This window comes from Ictidomys tridecemlineatus, chromosome 7, assembly GCF_052094955.1.
Source record: "Ictidomys tridecemlineatus isolate mIctTri1 chromosome 7, mIctTri1.hap1, whole genome shotgun sequence".
Classification (NCBI taxonomy): Eukaryota; Metazoa; Chordata; class Mammalia; order Rodentia; family Sciuridae; genus Ictidomys; species Ictidomys tridecemlineatus.
In genome coordinates this window covers 144,058,945-144,084,421 of record NC_135483.1, presented here as the reverse complement: position 1 = coordinate 144,084,421, position 25,477 = coordinate 144,058,945, and the positions used below count along the sequence as shown (strand labels likewise).

The following is a 25,477-nucleotide window of genomic DNA, read 5'->3' as shown; positions in this document are numbered from 1 at the left end:
TACCACTGTGTCCTTGGCCACCACTTCCAGTGTCTGCTGAATCCTGAGAGAGCTGGGCCAGGCCCCGGACTCCAGGTGACCTGACAAGAAGAAAAGTGAGAGGCCCCAGAGGAACTGTCATTGGCAAGACCAGTCAATATAGAAGGACTAGCCCAGGTTCTCTGCCTCCTACCCACTTTGTGTTGGAGGAATGGGCAAGGTTCTAAATCTGGGATTTACTTATTTGAGCCCTAGAAAAGTCTAAAGGAATTTCACCTAAATGTAAGAAAAGATCTTTTCTTCCCTTTAGTTCAACTCTAGGGAAGGGGCTTCCTCCCACCCCCAGATATAATTTTCTTTCTTCAACACTGTCAATTCAGGGGCTGGAGTTGTGGCTCAATTCAGCCTTTGAGCCTTCATGAAAATAAACCTATGGCCTCATACATTTTACTATCTCATTTAAACCCCTAAATTGTGAGCTTCTTGCAGGCAGGGACTGTGTCTCATTTATCTATGTAGTTATAACATCATCTCAATGCCTTGCATATGCTAACTGCAATAGATGCTTGTTGAATGAATCAGTGAATGAATGGGTGAATCAATCAGTCATTGGGTAATCTCTCTCTTTGTATGTTTCCTGCTAGGGATTAAACCCAGGGCCTTCTGCATGCTAAACAGGGCCCAACCACCAAACTACACTACACCCCTAACCCATAATCCTAGTGTTTTAATGCACAAAAGAAGCCCTACAACACACTCAGAACTGTCAAAACCCTCCCCCCAAAGTATGTTACCCACCTAGATTCAAAATCACCACATCTTTCATGAAGACACAGAAAATTCACTTTTTAATGACAGGGTGAGAATTCGCTCAATTAATTCTGTGGGTCAGCTCTGTGAGATCTACAATGCAGAAAGCTAGAAGATAAAAACCAAGAAGAGCACTTAAAGATTCCCAGACTTATTTTGAGGTTAAAAAACATTCCTTTTATCTACATTTTTCTAGACCTGATACAGTATGTTCCTACTACTTTTAAAGGGACACCATGGAAATGGTTAAAGGGTTTTCGAATTTTAAATGGATGTAGCATGGGTAAATGGAGAATAATTTATATTATAACTTTATCATATTTACCCTGGATCTATTCTATAAATAGATATAATTGACCTCTGCTCTGGATTATCTATTCCACCTACTTTTCACTCAGTCCACACAACCAATAAGAGAACCTGTCATGGCATAATTGAATGGACCCAGAATTAGAAGAAGAAGAAAAAGAAGAAGAAGAAGAAGAAGAAGAAGAAGAAGAAGAAGAAGAAGAAGAAGAAGAAGAAGAAGAAGAAGAAGAAGAAGAAGGGAAAACACAAAACAAGAAAAAGTCTACCCCTTTTGTATCCCCTGACTTTTGATGGGAGATTTCTCTCCTAGATCCCCCCTCCCTTCTTCTTGAAAGACCCCTGAGGAGTTAAAGTATAACTAATACCATTCAAATACTTTTGTCTGTTTGATAAAGAAAACTCACAGGTCAGCTCCCTGGTCTTAATTCTTGATCTCATCCTTCAGACAACTTTCCAGAAACTCCCCCTAGCTTCATCATGATAGACCACATTCTGTAGACAGCTTATGTGGCTGAAGTGATTTGACCATATACCAACATCACTTCTCCATGCACTCATTTTCCTTCCACTTTCACCAAAAAGCCTAACCAATTTGAAAAGTTCTTCAAATTAGCTGTTGTTTAGTAGTATTGTCCCCCGTTTTGTTTTAGAATCTAAATGAATGTGCCATTTATCTTGATGTGAGACAAGTTTTTTCTCAATGGGATTCTAAAACACTAAGACATAACTGTTGTAGGAATTGTTTCCATTAGTGTTTGTAAATGTACACAGTTAGGCTATCTATTTAACAAAGCTAGATTTAATTCTTTTGATGAATTTTCTTAGTCTCTGACTGTTAAAGTTACTGAATATCAAATGGATGCTAACTCCTCATTCTGTGACTAATATTTTCATGTGTTTTCCCCCAGGGCCAAAAGACTAGACTGGTTACATTTCAGGACTTTCCTAGGATGTTGCTTCCAGTCTTAACTCTCTGGAAGTCTAAATGGTCACATCAGACACCACCAGAACTTGTTACTGCTTCTGTCATTCCACTGACAACTTTGGAACCAAAACATCCCCTTCCTGCCTCCCAACTTGACCAAGTTTGCCTTAATACGTGGATCAGTCACATCAAAATAGCTTATTTATGAACTGAGCAGGTCTATGGATAGATAACTGTGTTCATATTTCTTCCTGTAACATATGCCTGGAGAAAACTCTGTGTACAGACCTCAAAAGTACAAGCCCTGGGTAGCTTCCTGAGTAACCATAGTCTGTTCTTCTGCCTGTTTGCATGATCCACTACCTTATGTCCATGGTCCATGTCCATTTCCCCATAAGGGCACAAGTTGTGCTGTTCTCACTGGGAAAAGACTATGCAGTGTCCCAAAGAACTCCCCTCTCCTAAAGCAAAACCTGAGATTATTGTTATGAAACTGGTTGAAGGGCTTATTTCTTTCCAGAAATCACTATTCCTTGTGAACTCTGCTTGAACCTAAAAAGCAGGAACGGGTCATAAATCACTTGGACAATGGTCAACTGTTCAGTGGCTCATCTTTTCCATCACCCACCCCCAGCCCTTTTTTAAAGGCTTTCTTTTCTCGCCCTTTGGTACCTTTGCTCACTTGGGATCCAAGACCCAAATGCCTTGGGGTAAAGACAAGCCCCTGGGGGGAGGGGTGGATGAACCGGGATTGGTATTTTTCCCAAAGTCCTCAGTTGTCCTTTCCTCTCCCTCTTCCTCCTCCTTCTCTCTCCACCCCTCCCCCAGCCCAAGGAATGGGACGTAGCAATCGCCCCAATCCCTTCCCGCTCAACCCCCTGTCCCTGTTGGGGAAGAATGCCAAATGGGTCTGGCTAGTCCTTTCTCCAGGTCCCTGGAAATTGCTCAATTCAGTTTGGAGACCTAACCGCAGGCCCGGAACCCAGGGCCAACCGTCTCCAGCCAGAAGAATGGCGTCTTCAAAGCCACCATCACCCGCTCCCTGGCCGCGCCGTCCTGCAGTTTCCGCCGCTACTCCTAAGCAGCAGAGCCCCGATACTTGCTCACTGCACTTAATTCTGCCCAGGATCAATACCTAATATGATACCGAATAAATAAAAGGCGCTCACAGCGGCCAGGGGACGGGGTTATTAAGCAGCTGGAGCTCTCACGGTGCATATCAATGCACCTGTCATTGTGGTTTGTAACAAAATTTATGACTGCGACCACGGCGGCAGTAAACGCTTCAGTAAGGAATGAAAAGAAAAACACTTCCCAAGGCCGGGCACTTTTCAGAAGTGGAAAGCAGGCTCCGCGTAGGAGGCAGCGCAGCAAAAGAATTCCCTACTCCGCACTTTTCCCGCTCATGCATCCTACGAGCAGCGGGATTATATAAAGTAGCCGGCGCCGGCCTCTGCGAGCAGCTCTGCTCCTCGGCCGGCCGGAGTCGGGATGGGATGCGCAGCTTCGCAGAGGACCAAAGACCTGCTGCCCGCCATGGTCTCGGACACCGGGAGGCACCACCGACACGCACCGAGGCCTGCTGGCGATCGCTCGCCCGCGGTGGCCGTGGGAAGGCCGGGGGAGGAGGTTTGAGAAGGGAGGGGATGACATACAGTCGCCGGTTTTGTCTCCTGTTGCAACCTAGTAAATTCGGACGGGTACACTCAATCTGTGCAAGCCGAAAGAGAAGGAGGAGGTGATGGTGTGCTGGTTGAGTCAGTTTCTCTCAAAATTCTTTAAGGTTCGAGTTGGCCTCCGGCTTCTCTCCCTGCTCTGCCTATCCCAGGGCCTCAGAAGCCCGCGGATCTCTTTCTGACAGCCAGTATTCTTGATGGACATCCCTGTTAAATTCACTGGAACCGAGCAACGATTCTCCTCTCCCCGATGGCCTGGCCACTTCAGGTTTTTCGAAACCACTCCTTTCCAGGTTTGCTCAGAAGGAGGTTTGTTTATGTTTTGTCCAAGTTCTCCCTCTCTTGCAGCCCAAGCCTCTTCTGTACTATGGGATGCACATTCTAAATCACTCTTATATAGCCCAGATAACTTAATACTGTACTATACCCTGCATTTAAGGCAGTGTGCTCACCCCATTAAAGTGCCATAAATTTGAAGGCAGATGATCAGTTATCATGTAACAGGCGACAGTTCACACTGAGGTGATCCACTTCAAAGCTGCCCTTTGTTTTATGTCTTGATGTATGAATCCTGAGATGGCTACTTGAGTTGTAGGACAAATGAAAAATGTAGTGGAAATTATTTTTTAAAATCATCCCCACTCACCACAAATTTGTATGTGTGTTTTCTTGAATTTTGTTTCTAACTCTTTTTGTAGGCTCTTCAGTTTCTTTTGATATTCTGTGGAGGCAGATCTGGAACAAAATGGAAAACTCAATAGCAGCCGTTTCTTTCTTAGAAACACACGCGGAGAAGCTTTACCCCCTTTAAGAGTGCCATAATCAATGTGACTATTGTATGTGGTGCCTGCAGCCATTCCTGAAGCCTTTTCCCCAGCAGAAAGAAGACTCAGTGGGCTCCTGGGGAGCTAGAGGCCTTAAACACCAAAGTCCTTGGCTGAATGGGGGACAGCTTGGACCTGAGGAAAGTGCCAGACTCTCTGTCAGGGGGTGACCCTAGTGGGTCAGAGGTGTGCCATGGAGTGGTGGGGGAAGCAGTCAGCTCTCCTCCTGCCCCCACCAAGCTAAATGCTCCTGCTTCCAAACCCAGAGACCAAGCCAACCCTCTAAGGAGCAGAAGAGAACTGTGCAGAATCATGGAGGGAGAGAGCCAGGCTACAGCTTAGGACAGCAGGAAAGGAGAGTAATTCTGTAGATGTATCTGGGAGCATCCTAGTCAGGGGCTACACTATTGAGAAGGAGTTGCACACTGTTTCCCACGTTTTACATTTTAATTTTATCTTAAATGGTTTTCCAGACATTTTTCCAGTAAGTACCCACCACATGCTTGTCCTGGGCTGCTCACTCCAGTATTGGGATTAGGCTGCAAACCACCAAAGATACAAACATCCTTTCCACCTACACTCTCAACACAAGAACAGTCTAACCACCACCGCTGCTGCTCAGCGGGTGTTGGCCCCCTGTCAGGTGAAAGGAGAGAGACTCAATATCCCTCTTGCATCTGCCCTGTGCAATTTGTCGACTCAGTAGTTTGCAAACACTAAACTGCACCCGGGAAAGCCCCCACACAAAGCGTTCAGGGCGCTCTAAAGACCAGAGCACGCAGCCATAAGCCTTTGAAGTGACCTTTGGCTCGCACCGCAATAACTCACCCCTTAATGAACACCCAACGGAAGCGCCTCGGAGAGATCCCAGCCCGGTAGGACTCCTAACTTCACGCCCCGGCTTCAGCTTCCCAGACGACCCGGGGCCCAAGGGCACAAGTCACTCGATCGCTCCCCACCCCCAGGTGGTTCGGCTGGGCCGGGCCCTGAGGTCGCCGAGGCAGAGGTGCAAAGTATCAGGGCTCTCAAGCCCGCGGGTCCTGGAGCCGCTTTATATAATACATTCACGTGGGCGGACGTCAACTCTCGACGCTTGATTATTTTTTATTTATTTTTGAAAAAAGGGTTCTTTAGAAGTAGGAGCGTCCCCTCAGAAGAGCAAAGTTGGGAGGCCACCTAGGGCGGTGATCCCCCTGCGCCTCTAGCTAGATTTTGTTTTCCAGCTGCGGCGGAACAGGGTAAGTTTGCGCCTGGGTGTTGGGGGATGCGCCGGTACGTTCTGAGCTCCGAGCGCAGAAGGTTTGGGAAGGGGAAGGGAAAGAGGACCCTAAGTTAGTCAAAGTTGAGCCTCCAGACGAACCCCCAGCGCCTTCTTCAGCGCTTCTTCCCATGCCCACTTACCACCCAGCGTTGACCCAACTTTGGCTTCTGTCGTGCCCTAAATCCGAGCTTAACCCAGCTGGCTCTGGGCCACCAGTTGTAATACCTTTTTCATAACCAGAAACTTGGAGAACGGGAGGGAGCCCCCGTCCTCCAGTTGTCAACCAAAAGCTAGCTCCAGGCAACCCCGGGCTCCATAACCCCACCCCCCAGCAGCACCCCGGGAAAACACTTTAGGATAGGGCCAGCGTGGAGCCTTGGTGGGGATTATTGAAATTTTCGGGGAAGTTATAAGTGAGTGCTCCATGGGGCCAAATGAAATGCTGCTAGCAGTAATTGGATTCAGCTGACTAAGCTGGCAGGCGCGCAGCTCCAAGGCAGTGAACGAAGAAAAATGTTCACCGACTTTAAGTTCTGATGGAGCCAAGCTCAAGCAATTGACAAAACAACTTTACTGCTCTCCTTTGATGGTGAGGCTCCTGGAAATCAGTCCTCCCAATGGGGCCTGTCCCAAAATAGTCTTTGGGAGTGCTCCTAGCTTTGGGGGGTCCCTTCCCCTTAAGGTTCAGTCTGGTTTGGCTCAGTGGCCTTCTCTTGAGTACACAGCAACTCACTGGATTTCATGAAGCAACTCAGTCTGGCCTTAACAGGGTAAGACCCGGGCTGAGTTGTCCTGTCTTCCCCCAGCAAGAAGCCTCAAGGAACAAGTAAACAAAAGGATAGGTGGGATGCAGGAATCAATACATGATTTAGCTTTCACTCGGGGTTCCTTGGGGAGAAGGACCCAGAAACACTAAACCTTTTCTCTTCCACTGTTGCAATCAAACCCCTAGATTGGTGAGAAGGAGAGTGGAGAAGCCTCCCAAACTCTTTAGGGTAGTTTGGGGGTTCTTTCAAATTTGCAGGGAGAAGGTTGGGAGCATTTTACTCCCAAGGGGGGAAAATACTAAGCCAACAGCAAGAGGCAAAGAATGAGTGTGTGGAGCTGGATTCCAGAACAATGCAGGGAGCTGGCTGGCTGGCCACTGAGTTTATTTTAAATACATATAAATCAACCCGCCTGCACCCAGCCCGGCAGCCCAAGACACAGAATTAATATGATGCTCCATCTTACTTTGGCAGTGACAGTGTAAAAAAAAAAAGTTTCTTTTTATTCATTTCATTTTCAGCTCATTCTCATAACTGCATGTTACTTTCAAAATACTAACTCCGGCCCCCAACCCCCTCACAGAAACCCCTCCTCAAATTGCCTCCACAACCCCCAGTACTGCCAGCCACCCTCCAAGCCTGGCAAGGTAGTGTCCTCCTAACCTTTTGGTAGGCGGGGAACGTCCCCACAAAGCTCACCTCCTTACGATTAATCACAGTCCTCGATGTATATGTAGAAGTGTATCTAGGTCTACGCAGGCTGCCTCACCAATTGGCAATAATCAAGATCACAGATTACACAGAATAAATCATATTTAGTATCCCGCTCAGGGCAGCAAGCAGCCCGGTGCCCAAAGATTTCCATTTTGTCATGCAATTGCTTACCTGTATCCCAATTTATCATAAACCTGGTGTCCTCGGCCTCAGACTGGGCGCCAGTGGGGGGCAGAGCTAGCCTTCCCCCTTTGTCTGCAGACAACACTGTCCCAACCCTCGTCTTGCGCTCTCGCAGACGCGGCCATATACCCGAGCTCACGGAATTCCCGGTAGAACGGAACCAGTCTGAGGTTCAACTACCAATAAACGCAGGAGGAACGAGTTCGCAGTCCCCGAGCTGGCTTCGCCTGCGCTGCGCTCCGGTCGGTCCACCCACCCACCGGTCAGCTCTCGGGCCCAAGCGGTGGCCACTCGCACCCCCACCCACTCCTAGGTTCCTGCCCAGCCCTCCCAGGCCCCCCAGAGCTCAGGGTTTGTTTTGCTTTCGGAACGTAGTCCTTTCTGGATTTGGAGAGAGCCCCGGAAACCCCCTCACAGTCGGGAAATACAGACGCTGCCTTCAAATGTGAGCATATTTGTTCACGTGACCCCAAGGGAAGATTGTACTGATTGAGGCTGAAACTTTCACGCCATCCAGCCCCGGAGCGCAGCCAGGCCTGGGGGGATAGGAGGAGGGGCGCAGGAGGCGTGGGACACGGGCTTCTTCTTAGCGGCAGACTCGAGTGGGTGTGGGACGAAGGGAAAGTCTCTCTTTCTCAGGTTGGGGCTTACCCGGCCACAGCCTGGCTGCATGCAATGGGATGGGGACTTGATAGTCTCCCCTCAACGATAAATGACCCTGGCTTGGAGTTCCGCCAGACTAGTTCGGGGGTTGGAAATTAAAAAAAAAAAAATTATCTTCCTTAGAGGCATCTATGGAAAGGGCTGTGAAGCAGCATTAATTTTTAGGATTCCCTTAGCTCCCCGGTCGCCTTGCCCGGTATTTGGTATTCGGTATCCAAATGCACCGGGGCAAGACTCTCTCCTGTCGCCTAGGAGGACGCTTGGATCTTCCCAGTGCCTTGGTGAGGCACTGAAGTTGTGGCACAGCACAGGCTGTGGGATTCGCTGGCTCTCATCCCTGGCCGGTCACCCCGGGGAACCTTGCTACCAGCACTATTCCCTGGGGCCTTGGCTGCTTCCGCGGACTCCGCAGGCAAACCACCACTTCGGAGACAGAAAAGTCCCCTAGCAGCTGGCCAGGACCGTCTCTGAACCTTGAGCACCCCACCCGGGTCCTTCGAGGCCTGGAGTTGCCTAGGCGCTGAGCCGCAGCCCGGGGTGACCTATATACATCTCCAGATCTGAGCAAGGCCTGCGGATCCCGCAGGCCCAGCGACAGCCAGGCCGCGACTTCCCCGCTTCCTGCGGTGCCTCCGGGAAGGCAAGAGGGTTTGCGGAATGAGTCCCTGCTGGGCTTACCTGGGGGACAAGGAAACTTCTATTTTATGAATATTAAATCATAACAGAATCCCACCACGCTCTAAGAGGTTGGGTGGGATTCACGGTACCCATTCTGATTGTAGGAAGAAGAATTAAGCACACCTGGGCCAGCGGCCAGCCTCCAGTCTCCACCTCCTGGATTGTAGCTAGCTCCCAGGGATCTCCATTCTGCCCGATCCACATCCCAGATCCCTCACTAAGAAAAGCTCTTCACCCCATCCCCGAAAGGGATTTTCATTGCCAATGTTGCTTCTCAGCGGCATCAGCCATGGAGCCCAGTTGCTGCTTAGAAGGTCTCAGACAAGGGAAAGTGCCCAAAAGCCGTAGATGAGCACAGGAACAAGGGAAGACCATCCTCCGCATCCCTATCCCAGAGACTCTGGGATGTCCCTGAGGATGAGTAAGGGTCCCAGCCTCCAGACCTGTTGGCGAGCCCCTCCTTTTGTTCACCTGTCCCAGCCAGGGCGGAGACCCACTCGGGGTGTCTCTCCCAGCCCGACCGTGTATGTCCCACTCCACTCCCACTCGGAGGACCCCGCCCCCAAACCTCCCGCTAGGGGCCAAGCCTGAAGCCCGCGGCAAGTGTTAATCCCCAGCCAAAGAGGGGGCTGCTTTGCGGGAATTTGTCTCCAGGAAAGGATCTAAGCCTTCTTCAATCGGAGCATATGTTCATAGAGCAATAAACCGGAAAGATTTACAGTCCTCGCCCGGCCCCCAACAGCCTCACACCCTTTCAGGAATTACTTACGATGATTTATCACACCAACTCGGGCAATTGTCACACTGATAAAATAGCCCGGGCCGGTGCCCGCCAAGCCCAGGCCTTGGGAGGCTGTTGGCTGCCGGGCTGCCCGGCCAGGGAAGCTTTTTCTGGGTTTCTTTCTGGGCCTACAAGGGGATGTCTGGGTGCGTTGAAGTGGGGTGGGGGTGGGAGGGGAGACCATTCTCATTGAGAAAAATGCAAGCAGCTCAGAGAAAGCGCCCAGAATCTGCGCTGGAGTCACTTGCTAAGCACATAAACATTTGTCATCTTTGAATAATTGAATTAATGTGTTATTGTTTGAATGTATAATTCATAACGGAGGAAACTTTGTTTCTTTCCTGACGGGAAAATATACACACACCAAAAAAGAATGAAAACACATATAGTCCCAAAACAACCACCGCAGACAGCCAGTCCCAGCTTGCTGAAATCATCCTCAAAGCCAATGGAGGCGTCTCAGGAGGAAAGGAGCCGAATAAAGAGACTGTTCTTTGGGACACGCAGGTCAGAGCTGAGAGTTAGAGGAAGAGAACCTTTGCTGCTGCCCTCAGCCCAGGTCCTCAGCAAGCTGGGAGTGGGGTGTGGCGGAAGCAGAGGACTCCAAATTTTGGAGTGCGGTGGAAAAAGAAGGCTGAAATGGGAGCAAGCGAAAGAGATGGCCTTTTGCAGTTCTCCCCGGCCTCCCCCGCATATCCCTTTCCTGGAGGAGCCCTTCTCGCCCGGCTCTCGCACTCAAGCTTTCTTTTGCTTTTATTTTAGATCTAAAAAAAAAAGTAAAAATACAAAAAATACAGGGAAAATAAGAAGAAACTCCTCTCTGGGAGAAGGAGCAGAGCTTGGGTGAGGAAAGTGGAGAGTGGGAGAAGCAACTCGGAAATCATTATCTGTTGGTTAAAACCTGCCTGGGGTAAAATTTCAACTCAATTTTATAGCCTTCTATTATGACGCAAAGAAAAATTTACGACCCTCGCTTGAAAAGAGGGCCGGGGCCTTTTCTCGCCGGTTTAAGAATAGGCGGCAGATGCCGTGACAGCGACCATTGTTCCCGGTAGACACAGGCGACCGGGCAACCTCAGCCCGCGTGCGCCAGGCGTGTCCCCAGCCAGGCCGGTTTCTTACAACTCTTGTTGTCTGGGAGCAGCCTGCGCGCACCCTCTCCCTCACCCCTCGCACCCTCGCCCTTTGCACACCCTCACATCCCCTCTCTCTCTCTCTCTCTCTCTCTCTCTCTCTCTCTCTCTCTCTCTCACACACACACACACACACACACACACACACACACACACACATGCACGCACACACTCGGCCGCTCTCAGTAATTTTTCATAAGTGCAAAGCTTTGCTGAACCAAGGGTCACCATCCAAGCCACAGACAACTTCTCGCCGGCGCGCGGTTCCAAATCAGGAAGCAAAGGGAACTATTTGTCAGCGGCCCTGACAGCTAAGTTCATTAAGGATTTAAATCTGATGAAATAAAAGTCGCCAAATATTTACCTGCCGGCCGCGCTCCCGAGCCCGCCGCCTGGGGCCGGGGTGGAGGGCCGGGGGGCGCCACGCGGGGCCCCCCTCAGCGGGTGATATTCTTGGGATCCCTGCACTTTCCAAGTCGGAGAGAGCCCTTTGCGTGGCAGATTAATGACGACTCCTTGTTTCTTAAGGGACGTGCTGAATTAATTATTTCGCCAATCACGTGGTCGGGACTTGTAGAAATCTATTCTTATCATCTTCCTTGCACTTTGAAAATTCTCCGGGTTATGAAAGGCCCTCCCCCGGCTGCCAGCGAGCCCCGGCCGCTCAGCCCGGCGCGGGGGGCAGGGAGGGCTCCCCAACATGGCGGGCGGGCGGGAAGCGCCTTCTGCTGAGGGTCCCGATTTACTGTACTGTACTCAGCGGGCTTGGCTAGGGACTCGCTTCCTCCTTCTCGTCCCTGCCGGTGATTCAATACACACAACGGTATTGATGTATTGGTGGGCACAGGAGGAGCCATTAACCAGAAGACGGGCAGAGGACAATCATAAAATGTGTCTGAATATTTAAACTTCTGTCTAAGCACTTATAAATACACATGTCCACGCGTCTGGAGCGAGTCCTTCCATATATTAAGGACACATGTCTGATTTTATGCATTCTATTCATTTCCTGTCTCTATCAAGACCCCCATCTATTTTGGGACTCCTGTCTTGGCCCCCTTTTCAAGACTGAGGCCAAGATGAGGAAAAGCCCTAGCGATAAAAATAGTGCACGGTACTTTTTTTTTTTTTAATAGTGGGAGTGTTTATTGTTGTCTGAGGGGTGGAGAGGTGCTGAGAAGGAGGGGCAGGTGCTGAAGGCCCCAGGTGGAGCTGAGCAGCACCAGAAAAGTAGAGGGAGCCCAGGATTGGAGGCCAGCCCGGTCAGATCAGAGGAGCTACAAGACAGCCTCGGCTCAGGTCAGCCCAGGACCAACACTCTCTCCCAGCTTCTGGACAGCTGGAAGTTTTCTTATACAAATTACAAAGGCTTCCTCTGAGGTCCTAGACTGAAGGAGTCTGGGGCTGGCCTGCACCAAGCAAAAAGCCAACATGGAGTCCCCTAATAGCCCAGGCAGTTACTTCTTTTCCTTTTAATAAATAATGCCCAACACCCTGCAACCTGAATTCAATCCCAGACTTTCCAATGCTCACAAAATAATGGTGGCCAAACTGGGAGAGTGTTTATACTAGGAGGGGGTAATAATAATTGCTAAGCCTTATACCCCTTAACAATCACACCTTAACACCAAGTAAATTGGTGCCATTTTTTTTACAGGAAATAATAAGTTGTTTATCTTGAATGTTAGCTTTTAAAAGAATTAAAGAATGCTTCTGTCGAGGCATCAAACAGGAGGGAGATTTTGCTACACCTTTTATTATTTCAAATATAGATCAATGGATTACATCAAAACTACAGGCAACAATTAGTATAAATAATACTTTAATCAGTGGCAGCAAAACATTGGTCAATTCTATTAAAAAAGCATCTCATGTGAACAGACTCCATGGGGCTGACTGACAACGTCATCTCACAACAAAAGGCTGCAATGGACAAAGTGAGATGGGAGTCTGAGGAGCAGTGTCCTCAGCAAACACTTCACCTCCCCCTGTCATGACCCCAACACAGGTTTAAAAAAGTAACACCACAAAACCAAACACTACTGGCCCATATATGGGGGGAACAAACTGGAAATAAATAATAGCAAAAGGGTTCTGGAGCTTTCCACACAGAGCATATTCCCAGATGGAAACTGATTTCCTTCCCTGCCCTAGGTGGTTGGAGGGCCTTTCCCCTTTCCTGGCCCACTCCTGTGGGGCCCAAATGGATACTGAGGTCTGAGTGGGATATCAGGGTTGGGAGCTACCCTCTGGGTCATCCAGGCTCCATTAACATTTCAAAAGACAATCCCTGGAAGCTGAGAAGAAGAGCTGAGACTTATAAACAAAGAAGTTGTTTCTCTGATGAAATTACTTTCCAAAGTAGTGGGGCTATGTTTAAGAAGAATCTGGGGGTTTTCTTCAGGAAAACATGACTCTTGCTTGACTTTCCTTTGAGACAGGGGAAAAGGCAGTTAAGCAGTGTGGCATTTGGTCTGAAGTTAGGTGAGTGACCAAAACTTTTTGGGAAAGGAAAATCTACATGTTAATTCTCCATAATAGATTTGTAGTTAGATGTTGTGAAAATATATACTTTTTTACTTCTCCCCAGGGGAAGGTTCTATGTATGCACAGAGTAGGGTTTTAGGAAAGAATCTTAGCAACTCCCCAATTTGCTTAAGGATAGTGGCTCTTTTCAAATGCTACATCCAAAGACTGCTCTCTACGTTAAAGGGGGGGGGGGGGAGAAGGGTAGTTAGAGTCCAAAAGGTTAAGGGTTTAGAGGTCAGTCCTCCCGGCTGAAATACAGCTAATCGAATAGAAAATTTGTCCTCTGGATGAACCTGATTCTGTAATTTAGCCGAACTTCAGTAAAATACCTTTTCAGCCTCTCAACGTGGGGCATCAGAAAAAAAGACGTCTTGACTATGTATGAACTCTGTGCTTTTTGTCATAGAAACAATGATGCGAATAATGCAGGAATATCCATCTTTAATATCCCGACGTGGCGATATTCAAGTATTGCCATGTGCAAGTCTGAGAGCCAGGCTCACCCCAAAGAGGAACAAAGAGCTGTCCCTAGGGTCTAATACAAAAGACCAAGGCTTGGAAGACACTTTAGAGAAGCGGAATTTTCGCCTAGGGACCTCAGTGAATACCTGCCCTCAGCTCTCAGGAGACACAGCACCAAAGAACACGCCTCTTTTTCCCTCTTCACTTAAGTGTATATTAAGAATTACTACTAAAAGCTAAAGCATTCTAAAGTACTAGGGAAAAATAACTTCATTATGGATCTTAATATTAAGTTTTTAGCTTACCCTTTTTCTGCTTTCCCACTTGGGTCACTTATAACTAGGGATTTCTTTTTTGGAGGCTTTTCTTTTTTGAAGGCTTTGGGATTCAAACTTTTGAAAACTTGTTTCATTTGAGTATATGAACTCTGAACATTACCTTTGACTCTTTCTCACTTATCCTTAAGGGTCAACATTTTTAGAAAAATGAGCTTTAAATTCTTCCCAAACATGGCATTTTAAAAAGTGACTAAAGAACATCTCTTCTGTGGTTCAAGACTGATTTTTTAAAAGCACTATTCTCAAGGCAAAGAAGAGGGTCTGAAAACTTTTGTACTTTTGCAATTTCTGCTTCTAATTAATGGATTGAGAAAAACTTCCTTAGGGTTTTTTTTTTCCCCTTAAATTAAAACTTCAGGGGGAAAACTTCCTAAGACCAACTTTTGTACACTTCTAGATTCAATTAGTTTCTTTCTTAAAGCAATACTTCCTCACCTACCCACTGTTCCCAACTGCACAAACCCTCCACCATATAGGCCATAACACCAATTCCTATGAAATCCTGCTATGCAGGATTTTGGAGCTATTTGGAACCCAGTTGGAACAGAAAATTCAGTCATTATCTGATGGCCCAGAGCATAGAGGTTTTGTTTTCCTTCCCCAGAAGGAAAATGTTGAACCATTTGTTTCCCCCACCACCACCCCTTTCCTTTAATTACCCAGAACTGCTTATAAGCACTGTGCTGGAAAACAAGCACATGTGGAAATATATTTTTCAAGAACTCAACTTCCAGTAGATCCTTTGCTTTCTCTAGAAGGGTTAAGGGTCCCCTATATTTCTTTTCAAGGAATGGGGAGGGAGTGGAGTTCCAAAGGCAGGTATCTGCCAGGAGTGAGTCCACACACATATCTGATCCAGCTCTCTGAAGCTCAGCCCCTTTGGCCATCTAAAGATTTTTGGCATGATGGTGTTAGTTATTTCTGTACCCATTTCCAACAAATAAATATTTAAGCAAATATAATCTAAACATAAAATAACCCGTTTCCTTTCCTTCTTACACTATTTCTTTGGGCATGGGACCATTGGGAGCAAAACATTTTCTTTTTTAATCACTCTGGAAGTATGACAACCCAGAAAGTTCAGAAATCCTGGCCCAGCTTTCCAGCTCCCATTGAAAGCACCTAGCACAGGGGTGGCCAACCTTCTGCCTCAACTCCCCCACATTACTAAACCACAAAGCTCCCTGGAGGGGTGGAGTGGGGGAGGGTGTCCAAATTCATACTGGGATAAAGCATCCAACCTTCATTTGCAAAGTCAAAATCCAACAGCTGAGATTTTCATGAGTTTAATGACTCGCCAAGATTTTATGTTCTCAGTAGCTCCTGCCATATAATATACGTAGAGAGAATCCCGCCCATCCCTCCCACCCCCTTCCCCACTCTAGGGAGGGGGCTGCCCTCGGGCGGGATGCTAACCTAGTCCGAGGGCGGCCTGCAAGTCCCAGGTCCACCCCACAGTACCTTAGAGCCCAGTGAGGTGACAGCAGGCCCGGCCTGCCCCCGCAGCTTCGGCTCAGCCTGGAGCGAAGGGAGGGTTGGGCCCAGAGTCCCCACTTCTATAAAGTCGTCAGGTCCGTGTGGTGGTCCTTGGTCATGGGCTGCAAATGCTGGCCTGGGGTGGCTGAGGAGGAGCAGGAAGAGGAAGAAGAAGATGATGATGACCTGCCTTTGGTGTTGGGCAGCTTATGGTCTTTTTTCCACTTCATCCTCCGGTTCTGGAACCAGATCTTGATCTGGCGCTCCGAAAGACACAGGGTGTGAGCGATTTCAATCCGACGGCGCCGTGTCAGATACCTGTTAAAATGAAATTCCTTTTCCAGTTCTAGGACTTGCTGCCGGGTGTAGGCCGTCCGGGAACGCTTGGGCTCCCCGCCGGTGTAGTTGGGGTTCACTGCGAGACAAAAACGGACAGGACAGCCAGGTCAGCGCCAGGCCACTAGTTAGGCCCCTGGCCTCTGCCGCTCACTTCCTGGAGCGCCCGAGGCCGCGGCCCTCCCGAGCGCACTCCCAGGCTCGCGGCTTCCTCCCTCCTGTCCTCTCCCCGGCGCGCACACTCCCACCCACCGCCTCACACCCACTCACTCCCCCCCAGCGCCTCACAAAATCCCCCCCAAAATGCTCCCTTCTCCATCAAGAGCTCCGGAATTCCTCAACATTTTGGAAATGCCCTTCTCCACTGCCTTCCCTCTCCTCTGAAAATGGAGTCCTCCCCCACCCCACCCCATCCCCACCCCCTTTTGCGCCCACAGCTAAGCATCCAGCCACATGGTCCCAGCCTGCTCCCTCAGCTATAAAAATTTATGGAGAGAGTAATTGCAGCGCCCAAGGAAGCTCCACCCGTCCCCACATACATCCCCATCCACACACACCCTCTCCCGGGGGGCCCAGGCCAATGGGCTGTGGTAGGGGCCGTGGGGGCACTGGACCCCTGCCTTACCCGAATTCACGTGCACCTTCTTCATCCAGGGGTAGACCACAGCAGGCTGTTTGAGTGCTGTCCCGGGGGGCGGCTGCTTGGGGCCGCCGGGCTGGCTGCAGGCCCGGGCGCCAGGCAGGGGTGCAGGCGGAGGCGCCGGGCACGGCTCTCCTGGGGCGCTGTAGTGACCACCAGGGCCGCTGGGCTCTTGTCCGTGACCCCGCGCAGGCAGTGCTGAGCCGGGACCGGGGCCGCCTCCTCCGAAGGGCTGCTCACCGAAGTCGGGACGAGGGTAGAGCCCCGGGGGCTGGAACTCGGCGCCCTGTGCGCTGCCGTAGTAGTCGGCGCCCTGCTCGCCTAGGTAGCCGCCCTGCAAATACTCCTCGCACGGGGGAAACTTGGGGTCCACATACTTAGAGTTCACCATATACGAACTCATGGCCATTAATTTCAGAAGGTAGAAAATACTAATTTTTCTCGTGTTGTCTTTTTTTCTCCTTCCATAGGGCCCTCCTACTTGCTGTCAACTGAATAAAGTTGGGCAGCCATGTGACCAGGCCAACCAATGGGGAGGGAGGGAGTTTATCACTGGGTTGGTGAGCATCTCATAATTTTCACAAATTTAACTAAATAACATACATGTAATCAAGTGACTTGCCATGCCACATTTGAGGGCCCCCGCCAGATGTTAATGTAGTTACAAATCCCCAGCACCCCTAATCCCCAGCAGGTAATCTCAGCTTTTGTCTACCACTGACTTTGCTAACCTTCTATGCCCTCTCTACTCACCCTCTCCTGAAAGCAGCTCCTCCAAAGTGGGCACAGTTCAAGGAAGAATGAATCCTTCTATTCAGATACAGGGCAACGAAGTGTGGGTAGGCAAGGTGACCTCTGAGTTGGGCAAAATGTCCCAGGCAGGCAGACTGCCTGCCCAACCCGCGGGAGCCGGGGACTCTGCCATACAAAGACGGAGTAGGGCTTTGTCTTCATCAGGGTCACCCAAAAGTTACCAGAATCCGGTAGGCCTGAATTAAGTTAGGCAATGAGTAACTGCCATGCTTTTCTACCAGTGCTCAGAATGGGCTATTCCTAGCCAAAATGTTGGGCCCTGCTGATAAGACAGGAGGTCCTCAATGCCCAGGTTCTTACAGCTGAAGGTTGTAGTGGGAAGGTGGCAAGGGGACCCTCACCTCACCCAAAAGCACTCCAGAAGTGACCACTATCCTTCCTCTCAGTTTGCTTTCTTCCCACATAGGGCTCTAAAAGCCACTGAGTCCCCATTTGGGTACCTACATCTCTTGTCCCTGGAGGAGAGAGCAGGGACTAGAGTCAGCTGGCCATTCACTTTATTCAATACTCCAAAACCTAGCCCTCTAGCCCTGCATTTGTACAACCAATCAGGGTTTCTTTCTGTAGCAATATCCACCGGAGTCTCCATTTAAAGGTGAGGAACTTCTTGAGGAAAAGCCTGCATGATATCACCAGGCACAGTCCGTCCTCCTGGAGTCCAAGGTAATGAAACAGAAAAAGGGAGCCGACCCATACCAGCTGCTTTCGTCTTTGATCTTTGGCTATTTCAGAGAAACTTGAAGTTTTTGCATCGACCATATATTCCCCTAGAATCGAATCTGTGACTATGTGGATACCACACAAATTCGGTTCTACAGGGTATATATAGACAACGTTACAACCTCGGGTCCTACCCAGGGAGAAACTCAGACGGCTGCCAGCTCTGGCCTCTTCCTCTGCATCACCACCAGCCCAATGCAGCCACCAGCATTTTCGGAGACAATTTAAGTAGACTGACAGGTTTGGTGGCAATTTGCAGCAACCAGTTCCTTAATTCTTTGCCAGGGATGGGTTATTGAGCAGCAAGAAACCAGGACATTCTTCTTAAAAAAAAAAAAAAAAGAAAGAAAGAAAGAAGAGAAGAGAAAGATAAAGCATCCTAGAGATGGCGCCTTTATTACCCCCTCTTGGGATCCAAAATACCCTTCTCCTTCCTCATCAAGTGATATTTTCCAGAAAGGAGTAAATGCCTTCAGCAGCAAAAGCAAAAGAGGCAAGAAGGAAATCTCTTTTGCCTGTTCCTTCCCCCACTGCTTGGCTAATTCAGGTTGGTGGCCAAGCTAGTTGTCCCAGAAGCCACACATTTACCTTCCTGGGCCCTCAGCCCGGCTGGCCTCTCCGTCCCTGCTGCTCCTGCAGACCCCAAGGCAAAGCACTGCTCACAGGCACCGAGCTGACCTGAGCTGAGGCCGGAGTGCTAATGGTGAAGGGTAGGGTGAGGGGTCATTCAAAATCATTTACAAACATATCACAAAGTTTCATTATTTTTGCTTTGCCGACAGCAGCACACAAGAGTACAAAAGTTCACGAATTTTGCCCGCCCCAGCGCCTCTGTGCTGTCCGGGGCTTGCCCCTCAGTTCAGGGCATCAAGAACGAAGACACATTTAGAAGCCAGGCAGAGTTCAGAGACAGAGAGATTTCCTGGCTTGAATGAGGTTTTTAGGTGCATGATAGTAGGCCAAGGGTATCCAAATTTTTAATATTGTTTTGATCCACCCCACCTATAATTCAAAAATTAGTTTTTCAGTCTCAGACCTGGGTCTGTGGGGCAGGGATACCCCCACCCCCATCATGCCTGGCAAATTCGGCTGCTTACTTCTATTCTGCACTTGGTACATGCACCAATGCCTCCAACTCTTTGGTTCTACTGCTTTAGTTACTTTACAGGAATTTCCTCTGTGTCTCTTTTAACAAGGGCTTTAAGGCTACTGAATCTCTTTGTCCCAAGAGAGTATCACCAATTTCCCCTAATACCAAGTGCTTTCCTCTACCTGGCTTCCTAGAATAGTGGGCCTACCTAGGTATTGCCCAGGCAAATTGGGGGAGTCTGATGAGGTGGGTGAGGACTTGGGCCAGCGTACACATTTTCATATTTGTTAGACGCTGTGACCTGCATTTCACCTTATTGCTCGACTTGTTCAGACAGGTCAAAGCCAACGAGTTATTGATGAACAAAAGCGTTAAATATTCACCTCTCGCTCAACTGCCCATACTAATGCTTTTGATCTCTCAGGCTTTTTGTGCTGTGTTCAGCTACCAGGCACCAAATGTGAGTTTGCAAGTGAGCAGCATTGGCAGAGATAAGCACCTAGAACCAGGGCAGCAGGATAAAAGGCGGCAAGACCAGGAGGTTCTGAGGACACTCTCAGCCTGGAGCCCAGTGCCCTGTTTTACTTGAGCCAGACTGGGTCAGAGAGGAACTAGGTGAAGTGCTGGGTAGATCTCAACATCTCAGGGTGAGCACAGCCCCAGGGAGTCAACTACTACCCAGCCTAGCAGGGCAAAGAAACTCAGCCCTGAGACCAGCACTAGTTTCTCCAACCATGAATAGAGGGGCGCTCACAAGAAAGGGAGGATGCCTGGTTCCTGCATCCCATTTTCCATTATAAGAAAATCACCTCCGTTTTGCAGTGAGGGAGGGGTCATTATTGTTTTCTTGACCCTCCCACCACTACCACAATCTTAATGAGATGGTCCTCCTGGAGACTTCACAGATATCAGAAGTGTACCTGTCTTTCACAGGCAGCTCAGAGAGATCCAAACTTCCGAACCAAGGAACCCAAGAGTCCCTGGCCCCACTCCACCCCTACTGTTTCCTTAGGGCACCAGCAACTCTGGCCCAGAAATTCTTACACTGCTGTTACAGAAAAGCAGAGGTGAACAAGAGGAATCTGTACTCTCCTCACCCAGCTCGTGTCGGAAACCCAGAGCCCACACTGCTCAAGTTGGAGCAGGGGGAGGGGTGGAAGAAGGATGTCCGTGTAAAGCTCCAAATTCTCAGCCCTTCCCGGAAGCGGGCCAGCTGAAAACACGCCAGCCCATTGAGGGTTTTTTGTTTGTTTGTTTGTTTTTAATTAATGAATTTAAATGGAGGGGGCAGGAGAAGTCTGGGCGAGATTGGGCCAGATTAAGCTGGACTGGGCTGAGGGGGATCACTTGCTGTTTACTGTGTTGTTGGAGCTGGAGGGGATGCTCCCCGCTACTTATTAGGGTGGGCTGCTAATTAGCTGCATGCTTCTTGACCCAAGCGACCGCTCCAGCGGAGCTGCACCTGTGCGAGAGAGAGGCGAAGCCTGAGAAGGCCGGGAAGAGCCAGGGAGGCCCAAAGAGACCAGGGCGAGACCCCGCGGCAAGTTCCCTTAGGCAGGTGACTGTGAACTAGGCCCCAGAAAAGCTGCCCAGGAGCTCAACTTGGAACCTCCACCTCCCAAAGCGAGCTCTTCTCCACCGGCCAGGCCCGGGGAGGCAGGGCCGTTCTTCCACCCGCCCACTGCGCTGGCCCTTCACCCACCATCTCCCAGGATCAGGACCGCCTCTTCGCAATTCGGAAGAAACGGGAAGGTACTTACAGCGGCGCTTTCTCACGGTCCTGAACCTGTTGCAATGAAAACGGAGCTCACTTAAATTCCACAGAATAATAAAAAAGAAATAGATGACACAGAAAAATGACAAGACCCAGACCTCCTCACCCCAGGCCATACCCAGACCTTCCTGCTTTGGGCGCGGGTCCCTGGGAATTGCGCAAAGTTCTCCTCGGACCGCAGCGCCCAAGGGCAGACCCACAGAGAACAGGGGAGAGTTCGGTCCCCACCACCTCCCCCACTCCCCGCACCCTTGGGCAAAACCCTACTGGTTGTTTGGCCCGCCTCAGACTGTCTTTAACAGGGTTTCCGCAGTGGGAAATCGGGAAGCGAGGAGAAAATGGGCCTTTGTGTCTTGCCTTCAGCATAATCAGCCGGGTGGGTGCAGGTCTACTGGAGGGAATGACCGGTCCATCTGTCCCCTAACCCAGCTCCCCTTCTCTCTCTCTCTGGAAGTAATTCAGCTTTCTTTTCTAGTTTCAGATCGGTTTCAAATTCCTCAACCCCAACCAGTGACCCTCCAAAACCTGCCTTCTCTTCCTCCCTAAAAAAAGGATCAGGCATAACTGGGTCTTGCCTTTTCTCTTCTCCAATCTAACACAAAGAGCAATTTCCAGGGGGAAATGAAGACCCAAATGATAATCAGGGAGGAAGAAAATCAATGGGTTTAAAGGTAAATGGCAATTCTTTAGATTGTTACCTAGCTCTCTGGGTATGACATCAATGTTTCAGAATTGCTGCTGGAGAACCCACAAACCATCTTACAAAGCAGCGGTCCTTTCAGGGATTGGTGTTCAGCTTTAAGTATTTAGTCTTTTCCAGTTTTATTCTAGGATAGCAATCTTCTCTGAGAAATCTGAGGGGCAAAGCCATTTCCACACTCATTTTCTCTCCCCACCCAGAATACCACTGTTTTACTCCACTTATGAAGTAGATGCCCCATCTTGGGGAGGGGAAAGGCAGTAAGTTTCCCTTGTGAGTTAGAAGCCTTCAATTCCTAACTTTCCATGTTCAGAAGAGAAGGAAAGAAAACTTAGATTCCCATCCTATGTGTCAATTTAGGGCTTAGGCTTAAATTAGAATTAACTTCAATGAGGCTCCCTAAGCAGCAAAGTCAGGGCAGAGCAATCCTTCCCCCACCTCCAGTTGTTGTGGAAAAAGTAAGTGACTTACTGTTTTTCTTTCCTAGTGGGCAGGGGAGCTGGGAGTAGAACTGTCTCCTTCTGAGCCCGGCGCTGGCTGGAGCCTCTCACTTTCCTATCGCTGCTCCAGGAATCAAGCATCTGCACTTGTATGCTCTTAACCTAATTTATGGTGGGAATTATATTTTGGCTTGTCAACTCTCAAGCCATAAAACAAAGTTTATTGGAATCACGTGCTTGTAAATAGCCACTCAGGTCCCATCTCTGCAGAACCATAAATAACCTTTGCCTTTAAACTTTTATTCACTAAATAAAGGTTCACTGCAACTGTTCCCTCAGATTTAAATAGTTCCAAATATCCAGAATGCAAGGGAGGTCATATTCATATCAATACCCCAGGCTTTTCAAATAGCATCTTTTCAGAGAAGGCTCTTTAAATTGGGAGATAGTGCTATTTGGAAAAGGCTGGTTGGTGGGCATGTCTTATGATTCTTTGGCTGCATTCGCTGTGAGTACCATCAACTCCTTTATTTCAATCGTTTTCTAGCTTTAGATGTGGTAAAGAGGAAAGTCAAAGGCCACTTCTTATTTGCTTAATGAAAGAAGTTGGAAATTATTTGAGATTTTGTTCAAGTTTCAATAGAGAAAAGAGTGGTTAGGGAGAGGCTGGGTGGGCTTCGGGTGGGGATGGCAATTGGCTTCATCTGTATTGTTGTGGATGGGCTTGGAGAATGTTGAAGATAGCCACATGCCTAGAGCTTTCTATAATTTCCTTAGATCTGAAAGAGAAGACTTTGCAAGTGACCAAACTGCTTAAAACAGCAAGACTTGGGGTTTGGCAAAGTGAGAAAGTGGAGAATAGCCCCATCGGAATCTTTGGCAACTGAAGCTCTAAAGAAGGTTATAAAACAATAAAAAGGTCCTGGTGTGAAGGGGAGAGGGTGTGAGGAAGCAAATGAGGCTCTCAAGGAACTCAAGCACAGGAAGTCAGATGTCCCCACTCCCACCAGGCCCCCAACCACAGGGCTCAGGGCTCACTGGTCCCAGAAGGTCCAAATTTGAGTGGGATCTTCAGGAGAGCTCCTCTATCCTCAGCCCCCACCTAGACATTGCTGTCCCCACCACAGGGACAGCCTAAGAGAGGAGAAGGGAGTGTGAAGCAGTCCTGCTGAGAAAGCCTGGGAAAGGCAGAGGCACTTGGGCCCCAGTGCTTGGGGGAGGTGGGAAAGGTGAGAGTGAGAGGAGGCAGTGGGGAAGATGCGCACAACTCCAATTAGCGACACACAAAAAGAGAATTGACCCCCCCCCCAGCATCCTTCAATGGCCTGCTAGAGTTGCCTTCAAACAGTGTGCAAACACATGATTTTGGCTATTTTAATAAGGTAATTTGTGTTCCTTTAGATTTGTAGAGCACACATCATACTATACAGATTTCTAAATCAAATTAGTTGCAACAGTTCCATCTGAAAGTCATCTCTTTACAACTTCATTTCCACCCCATTCCACATGCATTTCCAAACTTATTTCCTGTAAGTTTGGCTTTTATTAGCAGAAAATAGGGGGTTGGCTATTAGCCCAGACAATAGGACATCCATTCCTCACCCTTTTATATTCCATTATCCACATAAGTAAATTTTATTTTGTTTGCAGTATGTGGCATCTGTTATCAAAATAATGAGTATAGATAACCCTTCAAAAAGTTGTTTCAAATTCCATTAGCACCAAGTGAGCAGCTTTGAAATTAATCTTTATTTATCACCTGTTTAAAAAAATAAAAGTTTGAATATTGAGAAAAGTTTGTTTTTGAGTTAATAACATATTAATGAAGGGATTAATCATGACTTTTTAGGCAATTATTATGAGATTTTTATGGGACTGAGGTAAGAAGAAGGCAAGCTGAGGAGAAACAGTGCTTGGAACAGTGCCTTCTCCTAATCAGGGCTCAGTAGATATTTTGGGGTGAATAGTGATGAAGGATGGCAATTGAGACTTGCTTGCAACCTTCACTGTAGCTTACACCAGAAGATAACATTTTACAGTCTACTGTGTGTATTTATACAATGAGAGAAAAGGAGTAAGAAAAAGGAGGGAAGAATAGGATATATTGAGACAAACATCTTCTATCATTTTCTGATCTTAGGACACTCAGGCAAAGTTATTAAAGCGAAAGTGTCCACTTCCTACAATTGTCCTTTGTCTCCCCCACCCCCAATGTCCTGGGATTCTGTAGATGAAAGAGAGTGAGGGAACTGGAAAGACAAGCTGAGCATGAATGGGAAGAGCACAGCTAGCAATGTGGGAGCTTGGGAGGTTCCCAAAGACTCAATGGTAGGAGTGGTGGTAATAGTCTGTATGTGTTAGGGGGAGAATGAGCCTTTTTAAAAATCTTTAAGGAATTAGTTTCTGAGTAAAGTAGAACTTTGGTATTGTCCCTTCCCACATACTTAGAAAGAGCAAGTCTTGGGAATTTCTGCCTGGTCAGCTTCCATAAGACAGGGCCCCTTGTATGACTTCTCCAACATGGAAGCCACAGCTGTTCCAGGGCGAGAGAGGAAGGGATTCAGGAGGCTGCAGCTCTATTGAAATGTAATGCAAGTCAGCCCTCTGCTATGTGGCCCCAGGGATCTTGACTGTAGGAGGCCTTTTGCCTGGAGATGGTGTTGAGTTCTCCTCTTAAACTAAATGTTTGAACAACCAGAAAGGACAGGTAGAGACTGGGGCTTTGGATGAACTCCATGAACTTCCTGGGCAAAGGCAGAAGGAGTAAGGAGAATGCCCAGAGTTAGTACTTTAGGCACAGGCTGGGTTAAAGCCAGAGAAGGGATGAGCAGGATAAAAATGTGGTTCAGGTACTATTATTATATATTACCAGTACATTACTGGTACTGTACTATTCAAAGCATAACACCTTCCTCCCCTCTCCTCCACAATGGAATCATTGGAGCTTGTTTGGAGTCCTATGGGAAGAAAAGTTGATCCCAGCAGAAAAGGCCAATTGTGGGATATAAGACCCCTTCCCAAAGAAAAGGATGTCTGACTCAGGGTCAGGGCCAAAAAGGGTTCCAATGGTTCCAAGAAGGGTAGGAGTTACAGTAGCCATCTAAATTATAATAAGAATACTGAGGTTAGATGGCACAGAAGTTGGAAGTGGCTAGGGAATTTGAGTGCTCTCACCCAAGGCCATGGACAGACTCCACCTGACAGGGCTTATAGGTGAAAAGACTCTTTTCAGAGAACATCTTGCCTACATGGACTTCTAATGAAGTCGAGAGAAGCAGCTCAGCCACAGCTGTGGAGAAGGCCTTGTGTAAAAATACCTATAGGGAGATGTCATGAAGCCAGAGCTAAGGAGATACACCTGGTTGCAGATGTATGCATATGTACACACTGAAGTAGTATTTATATAACTCTGCATAAAAGATATAAAAAGTCATGTGAGGATCTCATGTTTGAGGT

The 25,477-nt window shown here is 48.4% G+C and overlaps 1 protein-coding gene across 5 annotated transcripts; it reads right to left on the bottom strand.

The window, feature by feature from the left end:
• Positions 1–13: 13 nt before the first annotated feature.
• Positions 14–18,339, bottom strand: Hoxd4 (homeobox D4). Of its 5 annotated transcripts, XR_013424156.1 has the most exons (4): positions 16,470–18,079; positions 15,494–15,923; positions 778–897; positions 14–80 (listed from the first exon to the last, which is right to left on the bottom strand). XR_013424156.1 is itself a non-coding variant. In XM_078017636.1 (3 exons), the coding sequence occupies exons 1-3, from the start codon at positions 16,891–16,893 to the stop codon at positions 15,449–15,451; spliced, it is 726 nt and encodes a 241-aa protein (XP_077873762.1). In that variant the 5' UTR covers positions 16,894–18,339; the 3' UTR covers positions 15,303–15,448. The 5 variants fall into 5 exon arrangements, 2 of the variants coding, with proteins under 2 accessions (XP_077873762.1, XP_005324688.1); XR_013424158.1 differs by lacking the exons at positions 14–80; positions 778–897 and adding an exon at positions 4,352–4,434 and having other exon boundaries at positions 16,470–18,080; XR_013424159.1 differs by lacking the exons at positions 14–80; positions 778–897 and adding an exon at positions 12,509–14,919 and having other exon boundaries at positions 16,470–18,081.
• Positions 18,340–25,477: the final 7,138 nt, after the last annotated feature.